This window comes from Pongo abelii, chromosome 10 (genome assembly GCF_028885655.2).
Source record: "Pongo abelii isolate AG06213 chromosome 10, NHGRI_mPonAbe1-v2.0_pri, whole genome shotgun sequence".
Lineage (NCBI taxonomy): Eukaryota > Metazoa > Chordata > Mammalia > Primates > Hominidae > Pongo > Pongo abelii.
The window spans coordinates 50,308,590-50,321,601 of NC_071995.2; the positions used below are offsets into that span (position 1 = coordinate 50,308,590).

Below are 13,012 nucleotides of genomic sequence, written 5' to 3' on the forward strand. Positions count from 1 at the left end.
GCCATCATCTCATGCTGAGTGCAAATGGGTGCCAGGCATGTGCTGGGAATATGAAGGTGCAGGCAATCCAGTCTCTGGTCACTGGCACTAGAAGAGATGCCAGAAAGGACTAGTAAGTACTTTCTGTGGGAGTAACTGGAAGAGAGAAGGGCTCTCTCCCAAGTGGCAATTGTCAAGCATTGGGCCTTCACTGTCTGCACTTGAGGAAACAGACTCCATAGCGAACAAACTATGACTCCTCTCCTCGTCTCCCATAGTCCTGCAATCACAGCCCCCTCTGCCTTTGGATGCCTTCCTCAACCCTCCCCAGTCCCACAGCTCCGTCCCCAGGCTCCCTCTTGCACAAAGCGCTCCTGCTCAATGAAGCTGTCCAGTTGCTTGTAGTGCTGTCTTGGGCCAGTCTCTGTCTCCAGCCCAAGAGATCCTCCAGCATCTCCATCTTCACCTTGGGATTGACCCACTGACATTTTCTTCCTACTGGTAAACTAAATGGAGCAATTCCTGCTATATAGTACAGAAGCCACCCCCCATCAGGACACCAGGGCCTTGTGAAGAGTCCCTGCAGCACTAGTCCTCTTCCACATTTACCCTGCGATGGCCTCTTCCTGGAACCTTCCAGCTGGGAGAAGCAGGCAGGTGGCAGCACTGCCAAGGACGAACTCCTGTCCAGACTTGCGAGCCAGAGGCCTGCACCCACTGTCCTCCCCGTGGCCCCCTAAAAGGCAGACAATACACAGGGTATCCTTGAGGTCTAGCCCAGGGTGGCTATAGATAGGCTGGGGCTCTGATCCTCAATTTTTTCATCTGTGTAATGGCTGTAACAACAGTCCTTCGCTCTCAGAGCTGTTCTTAGGCAATGGGTATGGAAATACTTTGTAAACTGTAAAGCAACAGGTAGGCACCCATCAGAAGAAAAATATGCACTATCACTTCCTCCACTGGTGACCGGGGCAGACATTACTAATCGATCAAACCATTCTTTCCATCTGTATCTGGATGCCACCATAGCATCCCCCAAATCACAGTTTAGGCTGACGGCTCCCAGCTCTGGCTGCTCATTAGAACTCCTTTGCTGACTTTTAAAATATACCAGTCAGTGCTTAGGCCCTACTTCTGGTAGCCTTACTTAATTGGAGTACAGACTTAGAGAGCAGTATTTTTCTAAGTCCCCGGGTTATTTTTCAGCCTGTTTAAAGAACTACTACTCTTGGCAGCCATAACCAAATTATCATGTAGATTCACATGGTGGCCACCTTACCTGCTAGTCATTGTCATTATTTCCTTTCCTCAGAGCCCTCACTTGCTCCCAATATTGTCCATCAAGCCCTGCCCTCTCATGCTGGAACCTGTCAAGCTGATAGCTCAGGCCCCAGCCATGGGCCCCAGTGCTGGGTTTCTGAGTCTTCTGCTGGAGGCTCCAGTCTCCAGCACTTGGTTTTGTGGCTCTAGAAAACAGGCTCAGAACCCAGGATAACCCTGCCCACTCAGGAGACCTCTGCGAGCCCTGGGGCATAAAGGGAGTTCTTCCCTCCCTCCTCAAATCTGTGAGATAAACCAGCATCATCTAGAGAAGCCTCCACCTTCACATTTGAGAATCTAGCCATTTCTTTTAGCCTCTCAACTGGAAAGTTCTTTCTGCTATCCAACCTTGGTCCCTACTGTTGCAAAGGCAGGAGGCTAGCAAAGGCAGCAGGTGTGCATGGTGCCTTCACTGAGGAAATGGCAATGTCTGTGCCCAGTACTGAACACACACACACACACACACACACATGCATGCCTCATCTTATCAACCAAGGACGCAAACATGTCGTTGAGTCTTATTCCACTTACCCACCTGCTAGACGATGGTGCTGACAGGTTGATGACAGCCAGGAGTCTCCGGCTCCAACCATCTCCTGGGCAGGGGCTTTTGAGCCTTGCCCTAAGCCCCAGTCACTACTCTAAATGTCCTAGATGTCAACTCAGACCATCCGTCCCTTCCTCTGGACCCTCTGTCTTCCTCTTCCATTATACTTGGTCTTCTTGCCCCAAACCCTCATCCTCTGATCCCCCTCCAGCCCAGCCCCAACACCAGGCCTCCCTGCTCCTCTATGAAACTGAAACCCTCTTCCTTCCTCCAGATGATGTTATTAGTGTGGCTACTGTGAGACTAGGTCGCTGCCCACTCACTGCAAAGACATTGGCTTCCCACCCACCTGCAAATGCCCTGCACCTCCTACCCCTCCCCTCCCCACCCAAGACACAGAGCTGGCTTGGGGAATCTGTCTGTTCACTCTCCTTACACCCCTTACCAAGGCAGGACTGGCCATCACCATAGTGGTTCTGGAAGGTGGGATAGGAGTATGTCTGGGGAAGTGCCAACCCCACAGTCACTGAAATTCATAGCCCCCCCCCACCCCATGGTGGGACCCCAGCTCACTCCTCCCTACACCAGCCCCAACTTCCAAGACTTGTTACTTATCTTTCCATCTGAGAAGCCAAGAGTGTGGGACTCCCACCTGCTGACCCCTGCAGGAGGCCAGGCCTCTGAGCAGTGAGGAAAGGGCTGGACAAATGCAAATACCTGTGCACTAAGCCCACCTTCCGACGAGGAAAGGTGCAGTCTCAGAAAGAGGCAAGGTCAGGTCAGGAACATGACCATTTCTGTCACTGGACACAGTTTGTGAGTGTCCATCTGCTGAAGCCTCCAGCCAGTACATGCACACTCTTTCTGGGCTTCTCCTTTCCTCCCTCCCTGCCCTTCCTCCCAGACCCTGCTCCACACCCCATTTGCCTCATGAAAATTAACACAGACATATAGGCTGCATGGGCAATACACAGTGATGTACTTGTGTGTGTGTATGTTTGTGCTTCATGCATTCACGAATGTACATGGTGCACGCTCATGTGAGTGAATTGAGGTGCATGTGCATACTTTGAATACTCAGAGACCAAGCCATGTGATTGTGCTGTTTATTGAGGATGCAACAGAGGAAGGCCGTTAAGAATAAAGGAAAAGTGAACAGTGCCTGCTCTTCTCTGCTTCTGGGTGCAGGTCAGTGGAGAAAAAGGCCCTGAATTGCACTTGGTCCCACTCAGATTTGAGACTGAGCTAGATGTGGGGGTGGGGACTGGGCCACTCTTGGTGTTTGTCCTTCAGTCCTCCTTTTCTTGAACACAGAGCCAGCTCCTAGCATAGGCAGGAACTATGCTAGGCCCCAGTGTGTGCAGGGCCTTGGGCAGAGACCCAGGGAGCCCAGCAGAGTAGTTAGCAACTGAGCCAGAGGCCGGGCAGAGGAGGAAAGCTGGCAGCCGGGACCTGGGCTGGTGGTGTAGCTGGGGGACCACAGCCAAGGAGTGAATAGGGTGTGTACAGGGAGGAATTTTACCAAGCTTGGTCATCCAGGCCTTCCTAGGATCAGGAAGACACAGGCTGGGAGAAGTGGGTGGCCAAGGCCAGTGCCAGGTGTACGGGAGCAGGACTAGTAGGGTGGAGGTGGAGCTGAGAGTGGGCTGTGGGAAGTACAGTGTGGAATCCAGAGCTGGGTCATGGAATGAGGCAGGGTCCGGGGCAGTCTTCTCTACCGACTGGCTTTCTTGGAGGGTGCACTCAGGCTGGAACCCTTCCCCAGGGTGTCTTTGTAATCGTTGGCACTGCCCCGGCTCCTGCCCTCCCCGCCTCTCACGCTGCACACTCCAGAGATGCAGTTGCTGCTGTTGGCCACGTAGCCGCTGCTGACCGTGCTGGGCCGGAAGCTATAGCCACTGCCACCACTGGTGCTGCTGATGATGGCTGCAGGGGGAGCCGAAGCCAATACCCACTCAGGCAGAGAGCTGAGGAGGCCTCCTTTCCCCAGGGCAGACAGGGCTCTTCTTGGAGGAGCTGAGTGGGGAGGTGCACACCCGCTCCCTCCCCTTGGGGAGAATGTACCAAAGACAGCTTCCCTAATGCTCTGTCCTTGGCTTGCTCAGCTTATATCCAATCTGGCTGAGTCTTGCCCCATTAATGCTCAGAGGCCCTACTCCTTGGTCCAGGTACCAATACCCCTACCTGTCCTCCTGGACCCCCACCCACTGCCCTTTCTATTAGCCTTTTTGCTAAACTTCCCAGCCTCTAACCTCTTCCTCCTGCTAGCTGTCCCACAGCAGGCATCTTTCCCAAGCTCTGGTTTAACTCTTTTAGCCCTGCTAAGCAATGCAGTGATCTGATACTGCCAGCTTGACCTCTGAGATCCCTCATTCTCTCATTCCCTCAGCTCTCCCTACTTCCCAAGCCCAGGTCTGGTTGCAGTTTGCAAACCTGACTAGCTAAGCCTCACACAGACCCATGCATCATTTTTCTGCAACATGACCCTTGCTTTCCCATGACAATAGCTTTCCATTGCTGCCATCCCCTAGGAACAGAAAGTCGGAGGGATAAGAATAAAGGACGCCTGGCCTGCGAGTCAGGAAAGCCGATTCTGGCCATGGCTCTGCCATCTGGCTTTGTGATCTCAGGCAAAGCTTTTCCCTCTCTGGTTCTTAGATCCCTCATCTACACACAGAGGGTGTCACTAAGGTCCTTTCCAGTCTGCAGATTTTACAATTTTAGGTCAAAGTATACAAATACTTACAGATGCTGACAGGGGAGGGAAATTCTCCTGACATCCTGTTAAGGAGAGAAATAAAATAAGAGGAGAAGAGAAGTCATCCAGCTCACAGTCTCTTCAAAGCTACTGCCACTATCAGCCTTATGTGGGTTTTTGAACCCAACAGGCACCTGTGGAAATTCCAAAGCTTCTTTGATGCAAGCAGAGCCTGAGAAGTTTTGGAGACTACCCCTGAATCTTTGGGGTAATCAGACAACAACCCTAGTCAAACAATAGTATACAAGAGCTGCACACATGGGGGCAGTGTATCCACCTCCCAAGTGTCAGGTCCACACACCAGCCTGCCACCCCTGTAAAGCCCTGGGGAAGCTGGGGTGGCTGCCCCGGCATACCCCCAACAAGCCCATGTTGCACATGGACAGATCAGGAAGAGGGAACAAGAATGCCTAATAGAGTAATGGGGTTTTGCAGGGAGTAGGGTGGTGGATGTTTCTAGTATGCCCAAGAAGAATGAACAAATCTGCATAGCTTACTACATAGCACAGTGCCTGCCATGAAGCAAGCTCTCACAGTCTACTGAGTGGATACTCATGACCACTCATGGTAGTATTGTTAATTACTATCATTATTTCTATGCTCATCACCCCATCACTTCCTAAGAACTCATCTCTTCTGGATTGAGATGTGTTAGGCTTTCTCCTTTGGGTCTTCCCAAACCCCTGGGGCCCTCCTGCCTGGGCATGCCTCGCCCACCTGCACTCCTCGCTCTCCAGCAGCTTGCGGTAGGTGGCGATCTCCATGTCCAGGGCCAGTTTCAGGCTCATGAGCTCCTGGTACTCGCGCAGCATCCGCGCCAGCTCCTCCTTGGCCTGGTGCAGGGCGCCCTCCAGCTCGTCCAGCTTGGCCCGGGCATCCTTCAGGGCATTGTCTCCCCGCTGCTCAGCATCAGCGATGGCAGTCTCCAGGTTGGAAGCCTAAGGAAGGAATTGGTGAAGTCAAAAAACTTGGAGGAGCCACTGCAACCATCCACATCCAAATCCCTCTGGGTCCTTAGAGTGGGGCAGAGTGGCCCGCCTCCACCCTACACACACCATCACACTTCCTTGCAGCAGAGCCCCTTCTGGGGCTGGCACCTCCCTCCTTAGCTCTAGCCCCGTTCCCTGTGTTGGATGTGTGGGTGATGGAAATCATGCAGCCATGCCCTCCTGAGCGCCACTTTAGTTCGGCATAAAGACATTTATTCAGCCATATTGTGCCAAGGGCACTAAATGAATGACAGCAATGCTCTCGAGTTGTTTAGGTCTGGGAGGAGAGATGGTTGAATATGCTGTGGCAGACGCAAGGGCAGCAGCTGCCCAGGAGCATGGCACCACAGTCGAGGGGGACGGGGAAGGACACACCCCGGGAGCAACTATTATTTGCCAAGCACTTAGTGTGTGCCAGCACCAGGCTCAATACTGTACATACCATTGACATAACTTAGTGCATTTAGTCTTTGCAACACCCTGTGAAGTGAGCAGAAGTAACCTGTCCAAGGTCACAAAGCAACTAAGTGTTAAAGCCCACAAGAGAATAGAGGGAGCACTGGACTAGGAGTCAGGAGACCTTGGTTCAGATCACAGCTCTGCCACTTACCAGCTGTGTAACCCCCTTATCCTCTCTGAGCCTCAGTTTCCTCATCTGTAACAACAGTGAGGGCAACTGTTGCCTCTCGGGGTCTTGGTGAGGATGAAGTGTGATAGAAGAATAGGTGCCGCTGCCATTGCTGTCATATATGTACATCTTGTGTCTCACCTACAAGCCGAGGCTGCATCCTATATTCCTGGGAGTAGTCCCTAGTCAATCCTTAACAACGCACCTTAATGGGTGCTCCCTGAGCCCATTTCTCCATCTCAGTCATTAACTCCACAGATGTTTATCAAGCTGCGACTATGTGCCAGGCACTGTGCTACATGCTGGGGAAACAGGGTTCAAAGCAGCCAGCTCCCTGCCCCCTTTCAGTCTAGTGGCAGTGTCAGTAATAACAGGAAGTGTGACAAATACAGGGAAGCACAGGTGCCAGGAGTGTACATCGCTGGGGGAAGGTCCTAGCCCAGTGCTGAGGAGGCTTCCTAAGGAGGGGCTTCGAGGCCGAGGTCCTTGGAGTGAGTCAGAGATGAATAGCCCCCAGGGACATCCTGCTCCAGGTGTTTGAGGCAGCGACCTCACTGGCCTCCTCTCTTATCCCGGGCAGCGATCTGGGAGGCCCATGTTCTCAGCAGCTCATCTCCCCTCTACTCATGCTCGCCTGCACTTGACCACAGGCGAAGGCCAAGGTGCTCTCACCTGCTTCTTCACGTTCTCGATCTCTGAGCGGATTCTCTGGATGAGCCGAGTGAGCTCCGAGATTTCATTCTTGGTGTTTTTGAGGTCGTCCCCATGCCGGCCAGCTGCCAGCTGAAGCTCCTGGAACTGGGGACCCCAAAGCACAGAGTCATGAGTGTGTCGTGGGAGTGCATGTATCTCGGGATCAGAACACAACAGACACTTACTGGGACACTGCTTCTATTCTGGGCATGATCTGTCTCCATCTGCTGCCCGCTAGCATCACTCTCCCTGGCCCCACCTCAGCCCAGCTCACCTTGGTCTGGTACAGGGCCTCAGCCTCGGCCTTGCTCTTCAAGGCAATCTCCTCGTACTGGGCGCGGACTTCGTCGATGATGCTGTCCAGGTCCAGGTTCCGGTTGTTGTCCATGGACAGGATGACAGACATGTCACTGATGTGGGACTGGATCTGAGTGATCTCCTGCAGGGGACACAGAGATGGTCTCTCGGCTCAACCGCTGGTGGAGGCCAACCACCACCCCCACACAAGATGAGCAAATTCTGGTGATGCCATCTTGGAGGCTGGAACCCAAGGCTGCTGCCTTCCAGGGCTGTTTCCTTTGCGGCAAAGCAAGTTCTCTGCTGGGCCCAGACAGATTCCCACTGCCATGGAGCAAGGGCCTGGCCCATTCCCTTCCCGCTCAGAGGGTGCAGACCTAGGAGCCTCGCAAGGCTGATGCAGGAGATGGTTGGCTAACTGAGGGGTCTCACTGAGGGCTGGGGCCTCCATGTCTCCTGCAGCCCCTAGAATAGAGTTTAACCCACCAGCCTCCCCTAGATGAACCAAGTGGGTAGACAGACTTACGGCTTCAAAGAGACACCTGAAGAACTTGATCTCCTGGTCCATGGATTCCACCTTGGCCTGCAGTTCCACCTTATTGGCATAAGCCGCATCCACATCCTGAAAGATGCCCCCACCATCCTGTGTCACTGCCAGTACAGCCAAGAAGGCAACAGCCATCCCTTCTGGTTGCCTGATGCCCCCGCCATCCCCTGTCACTGCCGGTACAGCCAAGAAGGCAACAGCCATCCCTGCCTGGGTTCCCTGAGTGAGGAAGGAGTCACTCTCTTCTCTTCACTTTGCCTTGGGAAAGAAGACAAAGGAGCAAAGGCCCAGCCCTACTCCACCCCACCCTGGGAATCTGTTCCCTCAGCGGGAATGAAGCGCCTGTGGTGTCTGAGCCGGGTCCCGGGGCTGCAGGGGAGCCCCTCAGTGTTGTCCTCTGTATTCTTCTCCATGTTCAAACCACAGCTGCATTGGACATGCAATCAGGCTTCCTCTCACCAGCACCCTCCCTGCCTTTTCATTCTTGTTTCTGGATAGTCTTTCATCAAGTTTTCTCTGCCTTCACCTTGCTCTTCCTGAATCATTTCACCTTGAGGGGGGTTAACAGAGCACCTTGGCAGGCTCCATTCCTCCAGGTCCCAGGCCAGCCCCCGAGACTCAGGACCTGCCTTCCCCTCACCTTCTTGAGCAGCACAAACTCGTTCTCTGCTGCTGTCCGCTTGTTGATTTCCTCCTCATACCTGTGGGAATGCGAGGGCTCATTGGTTAATATCTCACTGAAAGCCCTTGCTTGCACAGGGCAGCATTTGAGCAAGGAGCAGCGTGTCCATCAGAAGATACAGGTGCTGGGGGCTGCAAAGTACTGGGCAGGGGTAAGTGAGGGAAGGCTTCCTGGAGGAGGGAACAGGCTAACCAGTTTGGAAGAATGAGACTTTAAAGATCTAGCTTGGCAAATGAGGAAGGAGCACATGGAGCGAATGCCCTGCAGGACTCTCAGAGGAAGCAAGATGTGAACTGCCCTCCCCGAATTTGAGTACAGCTTTACAAATGACAAAGTGCTCCAATCTGCGTTTCCTCAGTTACCCTTGAGAGCAGTCTTGGAGCCAGATGCACTTAACCCTCCTCTTACACGGGAGGAGAACATGAGTGGTTTCCCCAAACATTCCCTAAACCCAGAGCCAGAGAAAACCCTCTGCCCACTGCCCAGCTCACTGGGCATTTGTCGTAAGAGTCAGCCCAGAGGCTGGAGGAGCAGAGAGCAAGTTCCAGAGTTTTGTTGGGGTGATTCTGCTTGGTATGACCCAGAACAATGTCCCCCACCGACCTCCATAACATTTAAGCTGGGGTGACTGCCAGGGGTCCCTCAGAGGGACAGGGGCAGTTGTCCAGTTACAGGGGGTCTCCTCCTGCTCACCTCTTCTTGTAGTCCTCCACTACGTCCCGCACATTCCTCAGCTCCGAGTCCAGCCTCACCCTGTCTCCGGACAGCATCTCCAGCTGCTTCCGCAGGTTGCTGATGTAGCCCTCGAGGATGGGCTCCAGGTTGTTCTTGCAGTTGTTCAGGTCCAGCTGCTGCAGCAGCTCCCACTTGGTCTCCAGCACTTGGTTCTGCTGCTCCAGGAACCGCACCTGGAAACCAAATCCCGGAAAGTGCTGAACCCCAGCAGTAATAGTCACACGTGTCTCTCACAGGGCATTGTGTAAAGCTTCTATCTGCATTTTCTCCTCAATAGAGCTGAAAGAGGTGGGCAAATCATTACCCTCTGCTGTGGAGAGAAAACTGAGACACAGAGCAACTTCGGCTCTTTCCAAGGCCCAACAGTTTAAGAAGCAGTGGAGCCTGGAACTGAATCTAGACACATGTCCCTGTAACCCATGCATGCAATCACCCAGCGCCCTCCATGGTTGCACCAACTCAGGGCTTGGCTGTGATTGAAAATACCAGCAGAGAAACTAGGATGGGTCTACCATTTTGGACAGGTTGATCATCCTGAAGAAAAGTCTGCTCTTCATTTCAGGGCATGTCAGAGCTCAGTAAGGCTTGGGCCAAGGGCTTCTAGGTATTTTAAATGTCTGGAGCAGGCACCAGCTTCATCTTTGCTTATAGCCCCTCCTCTCCCTCTTTGGTCCTGCTCCCAGAACCATCTTCTTTGCAACAAGCATGGCGCATGGAACACGAAGGACAGATGGAGCTCCTGATCCCATTGTAGCCCCTCACTGAGCCAGGAAACCGGCCAGAAGGAGATGTCCATACACACCTCTTGTTTGGTTTTTGGGGATGGGGAGCACAGTTTTTAAAATGTGACTTCCCTTAATCTACATGAGCACAACTACTGCTTGAATAGGGTTGTCTTCCCCCAAATCAGAAACACAGACGTGGGAAAACTATCTAAGATTCAGTGTCGAGATAGAATTATTCCCCGAAAATTTGCCTCTAGCCCGTCTTCCAGCATTTGGTCTGGTTTAACCAATCCTGAATTTTTCATGTGATCTACGAGGCTGAGCATTAACCACAGAGTAAATCCTGCATCTGAGACACCACAATACACACCTGCACTACTGAACACATCTGGATGCCGAAAGGATTTACCCATTTTCTCTGGCTGCCTGAGGTTAAGGGACTGATCTCTGGAGACTGAAATTATTTGGGAAGTGTCCAAGCCTTTCAGCCTCCTTCCCCTCCCTCTGGGCAGACCATCTTTATAAAAAAGATGTGACCATCCTCATGTTCATCTTTCTTCCCATGTCTCCAGACTTTATCCTTCTGTAGGTTTTGACCAGCAGAGCCAAAAATCAATCAGTCCACTCCCATCGCCCAGACCCCATCTCAGAACACTTTGATCTTGCAGATATGAAAAGGCTTAGAAGAATAAGAAGCCACAGAGCCAGTCCTAGCCCCTGAGGCTGAGCCGAGGGCAGGAGGGACTCCTCCAGGCAGGAAGTCTGAGCTGTAGGAGCTGGCTAAGCTCTGATGGCCACATGACTGTCTCACCCATAGACTTTGTCCTGGGTTGACCCGTTCTTGGTGCCTGACTGCCACAGAGCCAACAGAGCCCTCCAGTCTCCTCCTCTGGGTCTGGAGGCAAAAGGCTGAGGGTCCAGCCTCACCCTTCCCTTTCCCCAAATGACCCTGGGAATGCCATTTACCTCCATGCTTTCAGTGACTCATACAATAGGGATAATCATTTCTTCTCTGCCAGAAGTCGGGGGCCTATCTGGACTGTGTCATCTCTTCAGGTCTCTAGACACCTTTGATTCCTCCACCGAGCTTCCCTCCCCCACCTTCCAGAGATAAGAAATGAGAGTCACAATCACAATCATTTTTGGAGTATTTAGTGTGCGTCAGGCTTGTGACAAGATCTTCATCTGCATTTTCTTTTATAAGCCTGACAACAACCCCAAGACGGAGGTTATTATCTCCATTTTAGAGATGAGGAGATGGTGACACAGACAGCAAATAACCTTCCCAGAGCCACTCAGCTGGCCAGCAGTGACACAAGAGCACTGTGGAGTCCCCTTCCCCAGTGCCCTCTTCTGCCTCTCAAGAAAGTCTTCAACTGACTGGAGCAAATGCCCAATCAGAGGGCTTGAAGCGGCCCCTTCCTGCTGCTCTTGATCCGTTGGGCAAGTGACTAGTGGGCAGGACAGCATGCCAGGGGAGGAGGACAGCTTCCCTGCTTACTCTGGGTGAGACTGGCTCTCACAGGCCTTTTCTGCACATGGCCTGCAGGCCTAGCAATGGCACCAAGCTAGCCCTCAAGAGGAAGGACCACATCCCTTGCTGGGAGCCCTGAGAAGCCTCTGCCAGTAGAAATTGACCTGCCTCTGTTTTCTCTCTGGAAAGACAACACAGAGAACCTTATACAGGTCACCCTGTTGATGGGATGTACCTACCTTGTCCACAGTAAAGTCTTCCTCACATCTAACCTCAATCTCTCCTGCTGTAACAAAATCTTATGTTCCAAGAAGAGAAAAGGAAGGCTGTTCACAAGTTCCCCAGGTCCTAGAAGACCCACCTTGTCGATGAAGGAGGCAAACTTGTTGTTCAGAGCCTTGATCTGCTCTCGCTCCTGGGCACGCACTTTCTGGATCTCCGGGTCCAGCTCCACATTGAGGGGGGCCAGGAGGCTCTCATTGACGGTAACCTGGTGGATGCCTCCAGGTGGGCATACAGTTGGGCACACAGGCCCCAGGGCCACACTGCCAAACATGCTGCCAGCAAAGCCACTGGCCCGGCCCCGGCCAAATCCATAGCCTCCACTCTTCCCGCTGCCACTGGCCACATTGAGGCTCCGGGCACCCCCCAGGCTGTAAAGGCTCCGGCTGCCAAAGCCCCCACTGAGCCCTTTGCTCCCTGCCCAGAAGGAGGATGAGCTGCCCCCCGAGAGCACAGCCGAGCAGCCACTGAAGCCCCCCTTGGTGGCAGCTCCTGACTTGCAGGTGAACTGGCGGCTCATGTTGCTGGTGGAGACAAAGCTCAGATGCAGGAGGGAGGAAGGCAAAATCCCAAAAGGTTCTGCTGGTTGTAGTGAGGACTGGCAGGTGCCTTTATATGTGCTTGGCACTGGGGCTTGTGGATGGGCAGTCAAGAGCTTAATTCGTGGGTTTGGCTTGCCTGGGAGCAAGAAGTCATTTTCTCTATGCTGAGCTAGAGATCAAGCCCTCTCCACCTCTGAAACAACATGAAACCTTCAAATTGCTGGGCTTGCAAGCTTTGCTCATGTAATTTGGGTCTTATCTAATTAACCTGCTGTTATAGGGTAATTTGCCCCAGGCCCCAGCCTTGCCAGGGGGATGTCACTGGCAATGCACCATCCCTATCCTGATTAATCTTCTCTGGGTTGTTGGCTTCCTCCTGGGGATGCAGCAGGTGAAGACAGGATGGACTTTCCTGGACAGTTCAGGACACTGGGTAGAGTACTGGGGCCTCCAACTTCTGTTCTCCTCCTTCCTGGAAAGGGACTGATCAGGCGTCACCTCTCCCCAGGCCTCCTGGAACATAATCCATAGAGGGCAGCTGCTCTCACTCATCGGGTATTAGGAGGTGGAGTGACCCTCTCGCTAGCATGGGACAGGAGTAGCCCAGGCCAGAGCCAACCATGGGAATTATCCTCACTTCACCCCCCTCAAACGCCCATAATAAAGCAGGCTGGAGGCTTCAAACCACCAGAGAAAATGAGGAAGAGAAAAGGAGGATGGAATTGGGGCAGGTGGCTGAGAAATTCGGAGACTCGACTGGAAGGAGGTACAGAGAAGACAAAGACAGAGGCTGGCCCATGGCCTGAAGGGTTAT

At 53.0% G+C, this 13,012-nt stretch overlaps 1 protein-coding gene across 1 annotated transcript; it reads right to left on the reverse strand.

The window, feature by feature from the left end:
• Positions 1 to 2,941: 2,941 nt before the first annotated feature.
• Positions 2,942 to 12,240, reverse strand: KRT71 (keratin 71). The gene is given in 9 exon segments (NM_001131706.2): positions 2,942 to 3,772; positions 4,593 to 4,627; positions 5,322 to 5,542; positions 6,894 to 7,019; positions 7,189 to 7,353; positions 7,738 to 7,833; positions 8,399 to 8,459; positions 9,134 to 9,348; positions 11,736 to 12,240. Coding segments are annotated over 9 exon segments (1,572 nt in total). The 5' UTR covers positions 12,177 to 12,240; the 3' UTR covers positions 2,942 to 3,560.
• Positions 12,241 to 13,012: the final 772 nt, after the last annotated feature.